Here is a 20704-nt window from a genome sequence, read left to right as displayed (position 1 = left end):
CAGGCCGTTCCTCTTCATTATCAGACTCTGGCTCAGATAGCAGGAGATGGGCGGGGCCCGGCTGCAGAGAGGAGGGCGGGCGAGGCACAACACCTACTGGAAGTTTGGGAAGTGCCATTTCCGGCCTCCAGAGGGCCTCCAGAGCTTGGGGAGGCCATTTTCGCCGTCCCAGAGGCTCGAGAAAATCCTATGGAGCCCAGGGAGGGCAAAAACGCTACCCCCCCAGCTGTGGTGCAGTAGGCTGACTAGGCCACGCCCACCATGGCCACGCCCACCCAGCAACCAGGCAGAGAACCCTTGCTAAAATTTTTGAAGACCACCCCTGCCTGTATTACAGTAGTGGTCTTACATATGCGAAATGTATTTATTTATAGTTATCAGAAAGTTTTAAAACGGACCAAAAAAAGACAGGTAAAGTAAGCAAAACAGAATTGGAAGTGCAATTGTGCACCAGTGATGAACATGTCATTGCTTAACTGTACTGTAATACATTTTTGTTGAAATGTCAACCACCATTTTTGAGTGTGAAGTGGCTTTCTGAATTCTTCTGCGTGCTCTTTTCCTCTCTCATTAGCGTTTTGAAGAAAGACAAGGCCGGGCCAATAGCAAAACCGCTTTTTATCAGGCCCTCCAAAACTCTTTGGGCGGTGAAGAGTCCAACCTTCTCATCCAGGATGCGGCCACGTGGTTTTATTCCCTAGAACATTCATCCACTGAGTATGCTTCCTTCTCCAGGGCATTAGAAAATGCCACTCGGTAAGTTTCTCCCCCTTGTTTTGTTAAGGTTGGAAAGAAATCATGGAAGGAAGGCATGGGGGGAAAAAAGAATGAAAGGAAAACCAAAGGATGATATTTTTAGAACAAGCCATTGCTCTGTAGAAGCATTCCCTAGAACATTCATCTTCTACAGAGCAATGACTTGTTCTAAGAAATTATCCTTTGCATATATGTGTGTGTGTGTGTGTGTGTGTGTATGTGTATGTACAGTATCTGTCTGTCTGTCTGTCTGTCTGTCTGTCTGTCTGTCTGTCTGTCTATCTATCTATCTATCTATCTATCTATCTATCTATCTATCTATCTATCTATCTATCTATCTATCTATCTATCTATCTATCTATCTATCTATCTATCTATCTAACCAAGGGTTCAGTGAAGGGTTATTGTGCTTCACTATTCTGGCTAGCAATTGTGACTTCTAGAATACAGTCCCCATATATAATGGTTAAGATCAGTGGTGGGATTTCTACCGGTTCGGACCAGTTCAGTCGAACCGGTAGTTTCCACTTCCTGGCGAGAGCGAACCGGTTCTCTGTTGCTGTGAAAGTGGGCCCACCCGCCCAGGTCCGGTCTGTACTGACCTTTATTTCTGCTTCTGAAGCCCAGCTGATCAGGGAAGGTAGATTAAATTGGCCCTCCTCATCTGTTTTCCTTGCTCCTTTCCTTGTTTGCAACGTGGAAGTTCAATTTTATGGAAACTGCGCACACATGCACAGCGAACCAGTTGTTCAACCAGTAGGATCCCACCCCTGGTTAAGATGCTGGCTTAGCAACCAGGAGATGGTAAGTTCTAGTTGCGCCTTAGGCATGAAAGCCGGTTTTGAGCCAATCACCAGGAGACTGTGAGTTCTAGTCCTGCCTTAGTTATGGGTGAATTCTAGTCCCACTTTAGGCATGAAAGTTGCCTGGGTAACTTTGGGTCAATCATCAGACTGTGAGTTCTAGTCCACCCCCCTTACGCATGAAAACCAGCTGGGTGACTTTGGGCTAATTGCCAGGAGACTGTGAATTCTAGTTCTTCCTTAGGCATGAAAGCTGGCTGGGTGACTTTGTGCCAATCACTCTATCGCAGTCCAACCCACCTTCACAGAGTAGTTGTTGTGGGAAAATAGAAGGAGGAAGGAATATTATGTATGTTCATCTATGAAATAATAAAGACAGGTTAAAATCTAATCAATCAATCAAACAAACAATCAAACAATCAATCAATAAAAATAAAGTCAATTCTTTCACTGTTAATGCATGTTCTGGCACTGTGTGAGTTGGAAGTACCCAAAATGAGTTCCTTTAAATATCTAAATATTGAATCACTTTGGACACCACTGAAATACTTTAGCCACCTAATGAGAAGGAAGGACTCACTGGAGAAGAGCTTAATGCTGGGAATGATGGAGGGCAAAAGAAGAAAGGGACGACAGAGAATGAGGTAGCTGGATGGAGTCACTGAAGCAGTCGGCATGAGCTTAAATGGACTCCGGAGGATGGTAGAGGACAGGAAAGTCTGGAGGAACATTGTCCATGGGATCGCGATGGGTCGGACACGACTTCTCAACTAACAACAACATTGAATCACATCTCCAGTAGCTTTTTAAAAAAAAAAATCATAATAAATGCATTTTTTCTGCTGCAGAAAAACACAAGCTACCCCCCCCCACCCAGCCATCCATCCAAGGCACACATATTGTACTTCTCAGTGCTTTGACACATGTGTTTATCAAAATTGTGGCTTAGTACGCATGGATGTCAGGATAAACATGAGCTTCACAGAGCATCGTGGATGAGATGCTAACTTCGATGCGCCCTGCAGAGGTGCACCCTTCACATGGACAGAAAAGAGAAGCAGTCAAAACGGGATCAATCGGATCAACAATCTCTATGATCGCAGTACTAATATCGCTATTCATTGTATGAGAAGCACTTACATGCAAGCGAGAACTACAAATACCACTTGGAAAAAAAACACACGTAGAATGATTTTACGGCTCACCCCCTCCATATCCACCCCCTTGGATAAATATATCAATTTGAGTTCAGTTTTAAATTACGGGCTGCAGACCTTCCAACACATTCAAGAAAGACATTTTGAGCTGGAAAATCCTAACCCTCAAATACGATCTTTTGCAGTTGAAGGGTATTGCTTTCGGGGGGGTTTTGGCTCCTCCTATGTCATTTCTTTGAGTTTTAAATTTGGCAGCTTTACCACATTGGACTAAAAATAAGAAACCAACTTCCATCTGTTCCTCAGGATACCGCATGTGTTATTTTAGGGTTCAGCCAGTCCAATACTTTAATTATTTTATTTTATTTATTTGTATCCCGCCTTTATTATTTTTTTACAAATAACTCCTGTCCCACCTCCAAGAGATCAGCATTAGAAACAAACTATGTTTAAACACAGCCTTAAGTTTGCTAAAGGCAGAAAGATGACTGAAACTGGAATTATAAGCAACCAACTGCAGTCTTAAAAAAAGGGCTAAAACTTGGAAAAGAGAAAAGTTTATACAATTATTTTGATGTGGGTTTTTTTATATTGTTATTTCTAATGGAACATCTATAACTCATATGGCTGCACCAGACTTTGCTTTGAAAAATAGAATATTTCCAGTATAAGAAAATGACTAAAAAAGAAAAAAGAAAGAAAAAAGAAGAGAAAATTGCAAAAAAGAAAAAAAGGTAGAATTATGACTTCTACGCTTGTTGTCAAATAATTGTCCTCTTACTCTTTCTCCTTCTTTTTAATCCCCAAATCCATAAATAATTTGTTCAGTCTTTTCTTCTTTCAACAAAAAGTCCATACAAGTCTTCTCCAAAAAAAAAAAAATTCTTTATCATTTTTGTTACCTGATCAAACTGGTCAATATTGCCATCTCAGGCTCCTTGAATGTCCTAGTGGTCCTAGTGGATAACCATTTAGATATGAGCCAGCAGTGTGCAGCAGCTGTTAAAAAAGCCAACACAGTTCTGGGCTGCATAAACAGAGGGATAGAATCAAGATCATGTGAAGTGTTAGTACCACTTTATAATGCCTTGGTAAGGCTACACTTGGAATATTGCATCCAGTTTTGGTCGCCACGATGTAAAAAAGATGTTGAGACTCTAGAAAGAGTGCAGAGAAGAGCAACAAAGATGATTAGGGGACTGGAGGCTAAAACATATGAAGAACGGTTGCAGGAACTGGGTATGCCTAGTTTAACAAAAAGAAGGACTAGGGGAGACATGATAGCAGTGTTCCAATATCTCAGGGGCTGCCACAAAGAAGAGGGAGTTGGGCTGTTCTCCAAAGCACCTGAGGGTAGAACAAGAAGCAATGGGTGGAAACTGATCAAGAAAAGAAGCAACTTAGAACTAAGGAGAAATTTCCTGACAGTTAGAACAATTAATAAGTGGAACGACTTGCCTTCAGAAGTTGTGAATGCTCCAACACTGGAAATTTTTAAGAAAATGTTGGATAACCATCTGACTGAGATGGTGTAGGGTTTCCTGCCTGGGCAGGGGGTTGGACTAGAAGGCCTCCAAGGTCCCTTCCAACTCTGTTGTTGTTATGTTATGTTATGTTATGTTATGTTATGTTAATGTTATAATCCATTCTTCTAATTCTTGATTCTTCCATTTTTGTGCGTACAATAATCTTGTTACGGTATGAGTTTCCTGTATAGGTAATCCTCGACAATATTCTAGAAGCATCTTTTGCCAACCTGGTTCTTTGCAGGCCACATGCATTGCATTGGAGTCCATGTGCTTAGAGAAGTATGCTGTATGTAGTATATATTACAACTATTTGTCTAGAGAACATTTGAAGTTATGCTGGTGCTGAATAAAGCAGTCACATGATCAAAATTTGGGAGCTTGGCAACCGACATATTGTTCTGACCCGGCTCCCAAATATGACAAATCCTCTGTAGTTAAATAAATGTTTCCTTTATTAGGAGTGTCAGCAGCCCCAGCAAAAAGTCTTACAGCATGCTAACAAGTCTGTCTGGCAGGGAGAGGAATAGTTGTCTGCCACACCTATTCATCTCCACCCCCTGCCTTTTATCCCCAGAGCTAGGGTGGGGCTTCGTTAGCAGCAGTGGCTCTTCCGTCCCAAGGACCGGCCCATAGGTTTCTACTGCTCTCCTCTCCTCTGCTGTTGTGTCTTGTCCGCTCTCACCGCAGGCGGGGTCTGCTTATCTGCTCCCGAACATGGAGGAATGTATGCCTCCCGGCCCCAGTTCTGGCTCCATGCCCAGACAAGCTGCAGAGGAGGGGGCACCTCCCGGTCCCAGCCCTGGCTCCATGCCCAAGCAAGCTGCAGAGGAGGGAGCATCCCCCGGCCCCAGCCCTGGCTCCATGCCCAGGCAAACGGAGCAGCTAGACCCCTCCCCCTCCTCCACAGCATGTGAGCCTGAGGAAAGTTTACTCCTAACAACAGCTGATTGGAGTGACCCTCGCATCAGAAGATTGGATAGGCGGAGGCAACAGAAGGAAGGGAGGGGCAGGCCTTAATGAGTGCTGAGTCATGGAGCCACACCCCATGGCCTATATAAAGGATCTGCTTTCTGGCAGTCTCTGAGTCAGGCAAAGTTGAACTTATCTTGCTGAAGTCACTTACTGGTCTCCTGCCTGCTCTGAGGACTTTGCTAGGATTTTGGGCAGAGCTGCAGAGGCAAGCCTGATTCGGATTTCCCTGACCCGGCCGTCAGCGGAGGAGTGGGACACGACATCTGCATTCTGTGCGTCCACGTGTCAGGCACTGAACCCAGCTGTCCCTCTTCTTTTTCATCAGCCACCTCCAGACCTGGGGGCTGTTGACACTCCATCTGAGGGCTGATGGCTGGCCCAGGCTCTCTTCCTCTCTCTCTCTCTCTCTCTCTCTCTCTGCCAGCTCCATTCCCTCTTCCCCCTCGGAGCTCTCAGGTTGCCTTGATGCTGACCCTGACTCCTACGCCTCCTCCTCATCTGATTCGGCTGCTGAAGGGACTGGCAGCCAACACATGTATTTACAGTGGTTGCAGTGTCCCGAAGTCACATGGTTGTTGTTTGTGACCTTCCTGGCAACCTCTGACAAAAATAATAAGTGGGGAAAGCTGAATTCACTTTATGACTGTGTGATTCACTTTAATGACCTGGATGACTCCCAGAATAGAATAGAATAGAATAGAATAGAATAGAATAGAATAGAATAGAATAGAATAGAATAGAACAGAACAGAACAGAACAGAACAGAACAGAACAGAACAGAATAGAATAGAATAGAATTTATTGGCCAAGTGTGACTGGACACACAAGGAATTTGTTTTGGTGCATATGCTCTCAGTGTACATAAAAGAAAAAGAAAAAAAATACCTTCATCAAAGGTACAACATTTACAATACAAATGATGGTCATAGGTTGCAATTTAACCCTTAATGATAGCAACAAAAAGTTACAGTCATACAGTCATAAGTGGAAAGAGATTGGTGATGGGAATGATGAGAAGATTAATAGTAGTGTAGATTTAGTAAATAGTTTGACAGTGTTGAGGGAATTATTTGTTTAGCAGAGTGATGGCCTTCAGGGAAAAACTGTTCTTGTGTCTAGTTGTTCTGGTGTGCAGTGCTCTATAGTGTCGTTTTGAGGGTAGGAGTTGAAACAGTTTATGTCCAGGATGTGAGGGATCTGTAAATATTTTCACGGCCCCCTTCTTGATTCGTGCAGTATACAGGTCCTCAATGGAAGGCAGGTTGGTAGCAATTATTTAACCACTACAGCATAAAAGGTCATAAAATCGGGCCACGTCATGAGAACCTCGCTTATTGGTGGACACATTTTGATCCCGCCTGAGGTCGTAAACAGTGAATGTTTATCTGTATTTCAAATTCTAAAGCAAAATGGCGGCTTTGGTTTTCCGTTATGCACTTGGCATGCAGAACACCTCAGAACTCTTAAGCGCTGGAAGCATGACTTCAAAGCTGTTTTTTTTACAACTTCAGTCACCTTCAGCTTTAACCAACTGAACCACAGAGGCGCAGAGAACATCTGTTTGTAACATGAGCATTTGCTTTGTGCCACTGCTAAATATCAGAGTGAGGTCAATCAACTCTGTGGATTTGTGGCCTCCAGTAAATGAGGATTTGGGGTTTTTTTGTTTTTTGTTTTGCAGTCTGAAATAACCTTTTAAGAAAAGCAGGGTATGTGCACATGTGTTTTAGAGCACTTTCTTCCAACTTTATAAAGGGGGAACAATAGCAAGAGGTTGGAGTGCAGATTATTTATTTATGTATTTATTTTGTCAAGTACATATTAGATAATACATATAAGTATAAGCATGAATTGAATACATAAAAAGAATATAATTAAAGGGAACATTAGGACAGGGACGGTAGGCACACTGGTGCTCTTATGCACGCCCCTTATAGACCTCTTAGGAATGGGGTGAGGTCAACAGTAGACAGTCTTAGGTTAAAGTTTTGGGGGTTTTGGGATGAGACCACAGAGTCTGGTAGTGCATTCCAGGCATTAACAACTCTGTTACTGAAGTCATATTTTCTGCAGTCGAGTTTGGAGCAGTTCACTTGAAGTTTGTATCTATTGTGTGCTCGTGTATTGTTGTGGTTGAAGCTGAAGTAGTTGTTGACAGGTAGGACATTGTAGCAGATGATTTTATGAGCTATGCTCAGGTCATACCGAAGGCGGGGTAGTTCTAAATTTTCTAAGCCCAAAATTTCACGTCTGGTGGCATAAGGTATTTTTTTGTGAACAGACGACTGGAGGACTCTTCTTGTGAAATATTTCTGGACGCACTCAATTGTATTAATGTCCGATATGCAGCGCGGGTTCCAGACAGATGAGCTGTATTCAAGAATTGGTCTAGCAAATGTTTTGTATACTCTGGTTACTAGTGTCACTTCCCTTCATGTCAGGAAGTATTTGAACTGCAGATCTCATCAGCTTTAGTTATCTGGATGATGGAAGTTGTTATCCAACAACAAAGTTCTTCTAATGAGCAGAGCTATCTTAATGCATGGGCTTAATGGACACTTGCCCATGGGCCCCACAAGCATAGGGGCCCCATACTAATCTGTGTAAATTAATCCTTCAATGCACCTTGTACCATATAAATACAGTAACTGAATGGCTTACTGAGTATTATTGTGTTTTTCAAGCCTCGTGTATTGTTCAAATCTTTGTCATGTCGATTAGTTGTTGCTGCACAGCATGTTTTTAATTTCTCAACACCAACTTTGTTGGAAGTGACATTAAAATAAATAGATGTTTAATTTTATCAACCATTTATATTTTTATTCCTGTGAGTAGTTGTCGTAGGGGCCCCAGTACACTGCTTTGCCCGGGGCCCATAATGCTGTTACGATGGCCCTGCTTAAAAGCAAAATCTTCTGCCTCAAAATGCATTTTCTTTTAATCTGGAGAACCTAGTGAGGAAAGGGATATAGATTTGTTCAATACAATCGTTTTGGCTGCAGATGTAGCATGATTCCAGACATCAACAATTAGTTCTTGATTTAGGACCAGTTGCTTACTGACCAGTCAAACTCGCAACCTACCTGAAAAATGGGGAGTTACAACCAATCTTTGTTGCCCCCCCCCACAGTCATGTGACCACACTTCAGGCACTCAGCAAATGAACAATCTACTTTAAAACTCTTACAATTTACAGTTGTAAGGTGAAGGTTGAAATATGGTCGTAACTCAAGGACCCACCTGGACCAGATTTGCTTCAGCATAGCAATTTGGGGAACTTCAAAACATGTAGGCCAGCGTGGCACGAAAGATTGTTTGAACCTTTCTCCAGACATGCAGAATATTTAAATTTCTGAAGTCACCATTGCTTATTTATCCCAGAACCCATTAAACCAGGGGTGAAATGCTCCCGGTTCTGACCGGATCTCACGATCCGGTAGCGATCGCCGAATAACCGGCAACACTCGCCGCCCGGCTGTGTTTTTTACCTTCTGCGCATGCGCAGAAGGTTTTGCACATGCGCAGAAGGTCCGCGTGCACATGCGGCGTGTGGACTTCCGAGCCGCTAAGGAAGGTAAGTAGATTTCACCCCTGCATTAAACCTTGTCAAGTGGTCCTTGACATATGACCCTTTGTTTAGCAACGGTTACGATTGTGCTGAAAATAGTCCAGTCTTTGGAGTTGTGACGGTTGTGGTACCCCCATGGCTAAATTATTGCAATTTTTTTTTTTTGGCTGCTTTTCAGCAAAAAAAAGCATGTTTTCACAGTTAGAACTTCAGCATTCACTTAATGACCGTCATAAAAATGGCCATGAAATTGGGTCCAACTTGACTTATGACCACATTGACTTACAATAGAAATTTCACTCTCAGTTGTACGCATAAGTTACTTGTATTAAGTCACTCATCCAAACTTTAATTCCCATTTTGGAAATCTATAATATTTAACTCAAACCTAGAGACTTTTATGCTTTTTTCCCTCTTCTCTCGGTTACATTACCGCCTTACATAATAGATAATTTTGGAGAATTTGAGTTTTCTTATTTTTAATTAATCCTGAGTGTGTGGATATGGAGTTATAGCAGAAAGGCAGAGACTTAAGAAGCATTTGTTTGAAAGTTAATTGTTTCCAGATTGTAAGGATGCTTTCTTTACTGTTTTTAGAGACCACTTCATCATTTGCCCAACTATTGATATGGCAAAGGAATGGGCTAATAACGAGAGAGGGAATATTTTCATGTATCACGTGCCTGACAGCAATTCCTTGAGCAGGTAAGGCTAATCTTTTGACCTATCATCTTATTTGTAAAATGATTTAGATAAGAGTAAAAGTACGGCAGTGGCCAAAATTGTGGAAACCTTTTGGGAAAAGTGTATTTTCTAAAACTAGCTAATAACACCACTTTTTTGGGGGGAGTAGTACATAAAATTATATATCAATGGAAAGATAATTTAATCAGGAATGTAATGCAATAACTTTTATGAAGGATTTGCTATTAGAATAGCAGTTATGGTATAAAGAAGAAAAATGAAACACGTAGAAAAAGCGAGATATACAAAAATGATCACCATGTCAGTTAATAGTTGGGTAACCTTTAGCATGAATTACGGCCTTACAACATCTTCCCATGAAGTGAACCAAGTCTTTGAGTTCTGCAGCTGTTATAATGTGAAACCAAGATTGAAGGATTGCTTCTATTAACTGGGTTTTATTGATGGGTCACTTCTGACTAACTAGTTTCTTTAGTCGGCTCCATAGATCTTCAATTGGGTTAAGGTCTGGGCTATTCCCAGGTTATTCCAGCAGTGGAATATGATTATCTTGAAACTCCAAAAAAAAGTGGTCTTATTAGCCATCAAATACACTTTTCCCAAAAGGTTTCCACAATTTTGACCACTACTGTATTCTTTGGATCGATCCTTATGCTCACGATGATTAGGGGACCGGACGCTAAAACATATAAAGAATGGTTGAGTATATCTAATGTAATGAATTGAAGGACTAGGGGTGACACAACATAACAGTAACAGAGTTGGAAGGGACCTTGGAGGTCATCTAGTCCAACCCCCTGCTCACGCAGTAGACCTGTACTTGGGATTCGAACCGCCAAACTGCCAACCTTTCTGATCGACAAGCTCAGTGTCTTATCCACTGAGCCACCTAGTCAGGCCTTTAACTCATGTAACAAATGTCTCACTTAGCGACATAAATGTTGGGCTCAATTTTGAGATGCATTTCTGACTTGCCTGTCTAGCCAGCCATCACATTTACGTGACTAAAACTGAGCTGCACGTGAATAAATAAACTAAATCTCTGTGGACCACCAGCCTTGACAGAAGTGAGAACTTAATCTAAGCTTTTGTCTCCACAATTTCTTGATTTAGGTTCCTAGTCTAACTAGCCAATGGTCATTAGGAAAGCTGTACAAAAACCCAGGATTTCTTTATTTTCATAAGAGGTTTTGGACCAAGTGAGAGATTAAAATCTGGAGTAATGAAATAAAAACTGAAACAGCTCCAGCGAAGTTTAAATCCCAATTTAGGAATATGCGCTCATACAATGTTTATTTAACAACATCTGTGCTGATTTTGCAACAAATGTGAAAAAACTAGAGTTTGTAAGCATTTCTTGTTGAGCAAATGGAAATCACATGGCAGGCTGTTAATTTCCTTTTGAATCTGGCACAATGTCTGATTTAGTCAAATTTCTGTTTACATCGAGCCTTTCAAATTTCTGTTTGATGTGGCCTTTCGTTAATTTTTGTACAAACATAAATATTGACTTACGTCTTGTCCAAATGTTCTTTTTTAATGATTTCAGTCTCAAATTTAGAGTTCACTCATGCTGTATCCAGTGATTTGAAGATAATAGACAGAATTATCCTGTTAGCTTTACCCAAGATAATTTTAATATTTGCAGATATGTTGTAACAGTGTGAAAATTCATAAGGAAGTAGCAAAGAATTGCAAAACGGTGGACTTAACATTGCATCACGGTTTGGCAGCAGATAAAGCGGTAAAGCGAATTTATCTGGAAAATGACTAACAACTCTTTGTTTGGCAATCATTCAAAGTCACAACAGTACTGGAAAAAGTGACATGACCGGTTCTCACACTTACGACCATCAGGGTATCTCCGTGACCACATGATCTTGGCAGCCAGCATTTTGACAGTTGCAGCCTCCCTGAGTCATATGATTTATGACCTTCCCAGATGGTTTCCAATCATCAAAGTCAATGGGGGGAAGCTGGGTTCACTTAACGACTGTGTGATTCATTTAATGACTGAAGTGATTTTTGTAACAAATGTGGCAAAAAAGGTTGGGGGCTGTCACTTGTGACCTGCTTAGCAACTGGCATGATTTACAGCCGTAATTCCAGGTCATAAGTTGAGAACTACCTGTATCCACAGTCCCTTACTGTGTCCAGAGTTACTGAGCAGTGAACAGTGAGTTAGCCTGCAGTAGAGGTAGTCCTTAACTTACGACCACAATTGAACCGAAACCTTGTGTTGTTAATTGAGAAATTTGTTAACTGAGTTTTGCTCCATTTTATGACTTTTCTAACCACATTTGTTACGTGAATCGTTGCCGTTCTCAAATTAGTAACACGGTTATTAAGTGAATCTAGTTTCCCCATTGACTTTGCTTATCAGAAAGTCGCAGAAGTGGCTCACATGACCGTCATAAATCTAAACCATTTGTTAAGCATTCGGGTCTAAATCATGTGACCATGGGGATCCTGCAATGGTCATAAGTGTGAAAAATGTTCATAAGTTACTATTTTCAGGGCTGTTGTAACTTCAAACGGTCACTAAATGAACTATCGAGGACTACTTGTATTGGATGTATCCAATCAGGGGCACCCAAGACTGGTCAAAAAAGTCAAGATGGAAATGGCTCTATCCCGGTCAAAGCTACCAATTCTCTTTCATTCACATGCAATAAAGGTGAAAAGGAGGCAGGATTTCATAATTTTGACACAGTTTCCCCTACATTTAAATAGAATAGAATAACAGAGGTGGAAGGGACCTTGTAGATCATCTAGTCCAACCTCACTGAATCTACATTCAATCTCCTCCTCACAGCCGTACTAAAAGGGGTGATTCAGACACCTGAACTCCATAAAAAAAATCAGGATTGGATAGCCTATGATTTGAATGCCTCATATAGGTCTCCATTCCCATTTTAGCGCCGTCCCTCAGAACGATCCCTAAGATCTTGAATGCCAAACTGTTGATTTTATTTCACAATGTGTTTTTTCCCCCTTTTCTGGAAGTCTAATACTAAATAGTTTAGTTGGAAGCTTGACACCCAATAAAGAGACTCTGTTGTCTTTAAAAGTAGTCCTCCACTTACGGCCACAATTGAGCCCAAAATTTCTGTGGCTAAGCAAAGAAAGTTGTTATTCAGTCAATTTTGCCCCGCTTTACGAACTTTCTTGCCACAGATGTTAAGTGAATCACCACAATTGTTAAGTTAGTAACACGGTTGTGAAGTAAATCTAGTTTTCCCATGGACTTTGCTTGTCAGAAGATCACAAAAAGCGATCACATGACACACACACACACACACACACACACACACACACACACACACACACATTGGGACACCGCAACCGTCATAAATACATGCCAGTTGCCAGCACTTGAATTTTGATCACATGACCCTGGGGATGCTGCAGCGGTCGTAAGTGTGATAAACAGTCATAAGTCAGAATTTTCAGTGCTGTTGTAACTTCGGTCTCGAAAGAAATGTTTGTAAATTGAAGAGACGTTCTCCTCATGATTAAGGCCTCCCTCACATTAGCCAGGATTATTGTCAGCCATCTGCATGGTTTTGGAAATAAACCTGGTTCTTATCATACTTGGCAGACGGAGCATCTTATCCACTTTCCAAGGGTGGAAAGTATAACTGTATAGTTTGATTGGGAGCTGCCCAGAGTTGGTCATAAGATGGGCGGCTATATAAATGTTTGAATAAGTGGATGGATGGATGACAAAAGAAATAAAATAAATAAGCTAAGGGCTCTCCCATTTTCTCCTGAAACCTGCTTTTTCTCCTGCATATTCTTTTTTTTTAAGAAGAAAAGAACAATGGGGGAGTGGACTTTGAATTGAATTTTTCCCATTTTCTCTGAAAGCATTTAAGAAATTTCTTCAAAGAAGTTTCTTATCTTTTCACATGTTTGTACTTCATTAATTCAACTCAGGGAGGTCCACATGGTATGGTTCACGGAAGAAGACATAACCATGGAGGTGTAGTTGAAGTTCCGCTATCTTTTTTGTGTGTTTGGCAATAAGCATAAAAACCGATAGAGCTTTGTCCCAAAGGCGCTTTTGCAAGAGGCAACTGGACTTTCTGGTTTTTCTTTGAAGACGTTTCACTTCTCATCCAAGAAGCTTCTTCAGTTCTTGGATGAAAAGCGAAACGTCTTCAAAGAAGAACCAGAAAGTCCAGTTGCCTCTTGAAAAAGCACCTTTGGGACAACCATGACCTGGATGACTGAGAATCTCCATAGACGATGGAGCTTTGCTGTGGACGCCATTTTGATTTGATTTTTTTTTTTTTGTATCGTACTTGGTGGACATTTCTGATTCAAGTCCTGCTCAACTTTCTAGCATTGTTTTTAAAATTAAATCCTCTTCAGCCATTCACCCGTCATTTTAACTCAGCGCATCTGTGATCTTGAAAATAGGCAGAAATAGACATATTCAGGGAATTAGGCATAAAAAGATGAGGGGTATTCCAGATCCCCGCTTCTATTTTTAACTACATTTCTAGTCATTCTTGAATTAGAAATGAATTATAGCAGCTTCTTGTTTTTGTTTCTACAGAAAAGACCTCACCCTGACTCACACACATATGTACACACACACACATACACAAAATTATGGTTGTAAATCAAAACTTAAGGCTTGCTGCTTTTCAGCCATAAGATAATTTACATCCAATCCTATTGCTTCCCGATGTATTTTTCTTTCTTTTTTGAATAGCTAAAACCAAACTATTCACAAGGGCAGCTAAATAGGCAGAAGATGAATGTCTTCTAATGAGATCATTCAATATTAAACAATGAGGTTTGGAAATGTGCTGTGGAAAAAGAAGGAAAGTTTATGGGTTATACAACCATGAGGCATTCACTAAAAAAATATATATTATTTTTTAAAACATCTGAATGCCAACTCTCAGGGCGAAATAAAGTTTTAAGATCCGTGGTCTGTAAGAGATTAAAAAGTACATAGTGAATTTTGTTTAGAATTCACAAAAATAAATACAATAAACATCAGCCGCTGTGAAGGTGTAACTATGGTGAACTGTAAATCTTGGTTTATTGCATAGTGTTACATCTAAACTCTATCATGATTTGTGATTTAGCATTATATGTTCACTTCCAATATCTGTTGGTTGATCCCCAGGGAAATATTTATGTTTGTTTGATTCAGAGTCTTGTAGTTTATTTTGAAGATTAACAAATGTATCATGGGATGCTACAAATGCTCATATCATAAATATGCTAAATAAACAAAACCTGTGAGATATCTGTCCCCTCCTTTTTTTAATGGAAGTGCTATTTAGTAAATTAAGTAAAATTACAGTGTTTTTGCTCAGTCTATTGGTTTCTGTTTTCAGCTCAAGCCTGGAATACATTCCTGATGTTCAGCTTGCGTTTGGCCTACCCTTTTATCCTCAGTATAAAAACCGATATACACAGGAAGAGAAGGTTCTCTCCTTAGTCGTTATGCAGTACCTGTCCAACTTTATAAAATCTGGGTATGTGCTAAGAATTTTATGTCCGACTTTATAAAATCTGGGTATGTGCTAAGAGTGTTTATGTCCAAGTTTATAAAATCTGGGTATGTGCTAAGTGTGTTTATGTCCAACTTTATAAAAACTGGGTAGGTGCTAAGAGTTTTTATGTCCAACTTTATAAAATCTGGGTATGTGCTAAGAGTTTTTATGTCCAACTTTATAAAATCTGGGTATGTGCTAAGCGTTTTTATAAAATTTTATAAAATCTGGGTAAGTGCTAAGTGTGTTTATGTCCAACTTTATAAAATCTGGGTAAGTCTAAGAGCCTTGATCACTAAAAGTTGAAGGATGGGCTTTCAATTGTTAAAGAGTTTGAACTCTGCTTTTGAATTCAACCCTATGGTAAGCACAAGTAGTCTTCAAGTTATGACCTTATTGTGATTTTGATCGTAAGTCATGATGGCTGTAAAACAGGTCATGACAGTATCCTTCTTTGTGATGGTTGTTAAGTGAACAAGATAATTGTAAAGCAAACGCCATGATTGTTAAGCAAACACCACAGTTGTTAAATGAACCCATCGATCACTATGGAATGGTTTTTGCTGGAAAAGAAGAAGCAACATCTGGTTCTCGCTTCGTACTATTCCCATGTTAACTGGAACTAAAACGTCATGAGCAATATATGAATGAGAGCAGCTGATGGTGGTTTTTCCTAGTGGTTCAGCTAATGTCATATAATTTGGCTGTGCATGATTTAGATCACGCTGATGCAATCTGGAAGCACTCTGAATCTCTCTGTACTACTGTAATTTGGGAGTCTTGGTCTTTGAGACATCAGAGCCATGGCTGACAATGTCATCATGACAATTAGCTGTATCCTTCTATGTTCTCCAACTGGAAAAAGGACATAATGATGACCCAACTCCAGGCGTTACTGCAGGATGGGAAAATGATAGTAAACTCCCTTTGTCAATCAGAAGAACATGTTTTTGTTGGTAGTTGCCGTGTCCGACCCATTGTGACCCCTTGGACAACGTTCCTCCAGGCCTTCCTGTCCTCTACCATCCTCTGGAGTCCATTTAAGCTCATGCTGACTGCTTCAGTGACTCCATCCAGCCACCTCATTCTCTGTCATCCCTTTCTTCTTTTGTCCTCAATCTTTCCCAGCATTCGGCTCTTCTCCAGCGAGTCTTTCCTTCTCATTAGGTGGCCAAAGTATTTGAGTTTCATCTTCAGGATCTGGCCTTCTAAAGAGCAGTCAGGGTTGATCTCCTCTAGGACTGACTTGTTTGTTTGCCTTGCAGTCCAAGGGACTCGCAGGAATCTTCTCCAGCACCACAGTTCAAAGGCCTCATTTCTTTGGCGCTCAACCTTTCTTATGGTCCAAATTTCACAGCCATACATTGCAACTGGGAAAACCAGAGCCTTGACTATACGCTCTTTTGTTGGCAGGGTGATGTATCTGCTTTTTAGTACGCTGTCTAGATTTGCCATAGAAAATCTAGAAAAACAGGCATTTATTTATCATATTAATATTTATGTGATCTTATGTTCTACAAAAGCCAGTGACATGACCTTGAAAATTCATTCATGCCTCTTCCTCTCCTCCTCCTCGTCCTTCTCCTTCTTTTCTCTTCCACCTTCTCTTTCCTCCTCCCCCTCCCTTCTTTCTTCCTTCTTCTTTCTTCCTCTCTTCCTCTTTTACCACTTCAATTGTCAATGGAGATGCAAAGTAAACCATTGGTTCATTTAACAACCATGGCATTTACTTACCAACTACAGAAAAAAGAAAAGTCATCATATCAAGTCGATCATATGGGTGACCTGCTTTATGACCATCAAGACTTATGACCCTAATGGGCAGGCTCCATTAAGGTCATCAAACAAGGTCTACCTTTGCACAAAGAAAAAAAATATGTACCCTTAACCCTTGCAATTTCAGGCCATTTTCATGAGTTGTTTGTGTTGCAGTCTGGAGACTCATATTTGTTCTTTTCTGCAGAAATCCAAATAGCCCTTACGAGTTTTCAAGAAAGAGACTAGAAGGACTCTCGCCTTGGCCTTTGTTTCGTGCACACGCAGGTGGAGACAATTATAAAGAGTTTACTGCATCTTTACCGAATTATAAAGGACTGAAAAAATCCGAATGCTCCTTTTGGGATTACATCAAAACTGTAAAAACTTTGACAAGTTGTAAGTCCATTGTACTGACCTCAGTTATGTACTTAATAATATAATATAACAACAAAATTGAAAGGGACCTTGGAGGCCTTCTAGTCCAACCCCCTGCCCAGGCAGGAAACCCTACACTATCTCAGTCAGATGGTTATCCAACATTTACTTAGGCTTGCTTATACACGCCTGTTTGCAAATTGACTCTAAGCACCGTGCGCTCCGAGCAAAGCTGGCTGAGAAATTCTGGGAGTTGAAGTCCACAAGTCTTAAAGTTGCCAAGGTTGGAGACCCCTGATTAAGACAATGCAAGAATAATTTGTAAGCCACTCAGTTGCTGAGTACTGTGAGATGAGTGGCGTATAAATTTGATGAATAAATCATATAGTGCAATGACAAAAACAATATCAGCATAGTATCTACTTTGGGCTGCCTTTGAAGACTATCTAGACCAGGCGTATCCAATTTTGGCAACTTTAAGACCTGTGGACTTCCAGAATTCCCCGGCCAGCTGTGCTTTAGACACCCCTGATTTAGAATCTACAGCTGGTCCGGAATGCAGCAAGATAGGGAGTGATGGGGTGCAGTATTGCATACATGTGATTGCTCTGTTTTGCAAGCTCTACTGGATACCAATTGGCTTCCGAGTACAATTTGAGTGCTGGTATTTATTTATAAAGGCCACAGATAGATACCAAAGAGAAATAGATAAATGTTGATAGATAGATAGATAGATAGATAGATAGATAGATAGATAGATAGATAGATAGATAGATAGATACTAGATACTGGAAAGAGATAGATGATGGCTAGATAGATTGACTGATTGATATAGAAAAAATATAGATAAATAATAGATGCATATAGATGATAGGGATAGTAGATAGATAGATAGATAGATAGATAGATAGATAGATAGATAGATAGATAGATAGATAGATAGATAGATAGATAGATAGACAGACAGACAGACGATAGGTAGATGATAGATAGATAATAGATGCGAGATAGATATAGATGCTAGATATAGATGCTAGATAAATTGATAGATTGATTGATAGATAGAAGATAGATAATAGTTACATCTAGATAACAGATGATAGATAAATAGATGATAGATACTAGATAGATAGATAGATAGATAGATAGATAGATAGATAGATAGATAGATAGATAGACAGATGATAGTAGATAGATAGATAGATAATAGATGCTAGATAGATAGAGATAGATGCTAGATATAGATGATAGATAGATAAATAGATCGATTGATTGATAGATAGAAGATAGATAATAGTTACATCTAGATGATAGATAAAGATAGATACTAGATAGATGATAGATAGATAGATAGATAGATAGATAGATAGATAGATAGATAGATAGATAGATAGATAGATAGATAAAGATAGCTAGACAGACAGACATAGATTTTTAGTTATATGCTGCCCAAAGTCAATATAGAAGTTGGTGTCTTACAAAGGGGCGTGCATAAGAGCACAAAAGTGCCTACCGTTCCTGTCCTATTGTTCTCTTCATTATAGTATTATATGCATACTTTTATTTATACTTTTACTTATATATACTTTTTTCTCTCATGATGGGTTATTGTTTATGTTGATGATTGTATATACTGTTGTGACAAAATAAATAAATAAATAAATAATCAAAATAACAATGATACTCGTAAGTACTTAATAAGTGTTTGGAAAGGACTTGGAGCTTGGCAAAAATTTATTTATTTTTTTATTTTATTTATTTTGTCACAACATCATACTAAAAGATTATATAGTATATACACATATAAACATATATAGGAAGAAGAAAAGAAAAACAATAGGACAGGAACGGTAGGCACGTTTGTGCGCTTATGCATGCCCCTTATGGTCCTCTTAGGAATGGGGTGAGGTCAATAGTAGAAAGTTTTTGGTTAAAGCTTTTAGGATTATGGGAAGAGACCACAGAGTCAGGTAAAGTTGCAAACCAAATCTAGACATCTGCTTCCTGTGCCACCAACCGTAACAATTGAACCCTATTGGTTCACTGGCATGAGTTTTCCTTTGTGATGATGATGATGATGATGATGATGATGATGATGATGATGATGCAACTTCTTTGTTACGTTTTCAGGCCAAAGAGAGCAACCTGCCCCGAGTAGACCCACAAAAGGACTGGCTGCAACGCCCATCTCTAAGACCACCACAATGAAGTTGCTGGAAGATAAGGCAGCCTACAGCAAATAGAGCAGACCCTTTCGCTCTATTTTACACTGAAGTGGTGAAATCAGAATATTCTACTCATCCAAAGGAAGAACTGGCTTTGCTATGTTGCACTGTAATAGCTGACTATTAGTGATAGTATGCTAGATACGAAGGTTGCTTTGCAGGCCAAGCAAAACTTAAAATACTATAAACAGGGGATGAAGAGCTTAGGGGCTGAAACAATTAATTTTGATGCCTTGACCTGTATGCAAGTTACCGAATAAATTTTGGAAAAGATTGTAAATCAGCTTGGTGCCTTGTAGTTATTAAAATGATATGTCTTCAAATCAGAAGCATTTGTTTTTGCCGGTAGCCCTCAGCAGTGTGCCCGAGAGTCTTCTTGGGTCTTCGATATGTCCCTTTGGAGTTTGCCCCGCTTCCTTTTTCCATTTGGCAATTTTTTGGGTTTTGTTTTGTTTGAAAGGAACATTTTGACTGCAACAGATAGGAAGTTGACACGCTGCAGAGCGTTAGCCTCCCACTTCGTGTTGATTTCCCAAGAAATGTTAACAAAACCCAGATTTTCTTTAAAAAAAAAGAAAAGAAAAAGAAAAAAAGCTGTCCACAAGTTCTTTGTCTGAAGAAAGGACAAATATTTTGGGGTAGCATGGAGCATTCTTCTTTTTTTTTATTTTTTTTACTTTATAAACAAACAAACTTTTAATACGTCAGTCATTCCTTCTGTGTGACATCTTGGTGTTTTCTTCGTGGCTCCATCTTTTCATTATTTCTTCTTTCTTCACTTCAATTTAATCTATTACAATTTTTTCACAAGTACAATATTCTAATATTCATTTTCTTACATAACTATCAATTTGCTTATCTATATCTTTTTCCGACCAATGGTAAAATTGATCCCATATCTTAAAATATTCTGAGTCCTCTCTTTCTTTAATCATCAAAGTTAATCTATTCATTTCTGCACAATCTACATTTTTTAAAAAAAAATTTGTTCAAAAACAATTCTCTGCGGCTGTTGTTACATGTATAATCAAGTAAATATTTTCTTTACTGATTTTCTCTGGAAGGATACCCAATAGGAACAGCTCCGGTTTTAACTCAATATGTTGTTGAGTCATTTCTTTTAAATATATCTTAATTTTGTTCCAATAGTTTTTAGCTTCTGGGCATGTTACCTCTAGATCAAGGGTCTCCAACCTTGGCAACTTTAAGACTTGTGGATTTCAACTCCCAGAATCCCTCAGCCAGCAAAGCCAGCAAATGCCCATTAAGTTTCTTTTTAAAAAACTCAGAAAAAATTCTCATCCAATTTCTCTGTCTCCTAGCATTGCCCAAGACTG

General features: G+C 39.7%; 1 protein-coding gene across 1 annotated transcript in view; it reads left to right on the top strand.

Annotated features, from left to right (window-relative positions):
• Nucleotides 1–19614, top strand: part of TG (thyroglobulin) — a 201823-nt gene extending 182209 nt beyond the window's left edge. Inside the window, exons 40-43 of the mRNA XM_058175193.1 lie at nucleotides 575–756; nucleotides 9383–9490; nucleotides 14851–14991; nucleotides 19273–19614. Of these exons, the coding sequence (XP_058031176.1) occupies nucleotides 575–756; nucleotides 9383–9490; nucleotides 14851–14991; nucleotides 19273–19300 (459 nt within the window). The 3' untranslated portion in view covers nucleotides 19301–19614. The remainder of the gene's footprint in view (nucleotides 1–574; nucleotides 757–9382; nucleotides 9491–14850; nucleotides 14992–19272) is intronic.
• The last annotated feature ends 1090 nt before the right edge of the window (nucleotides 19615–20704 follow it).

The sequence above is a fragment of the Ahaetulla prasina genome, chromosome 3 (genome assembly GCF_028640845.1).
Source record: "Ahaetulla prasina isolate Xishuangbanna chromosome 3, ASM2864084v1, whole genome shotgun sequence".
NCBI classification, from domain to species: Eukaryota; Metazoa; Chordata; class Lepidosauria; order Squamata; family Colubridae; genus Ahaetulla; species Ahaetulla prasina.
This window is presented reverse-complemented; position numbering and strand designations above follow the sequence as displayed.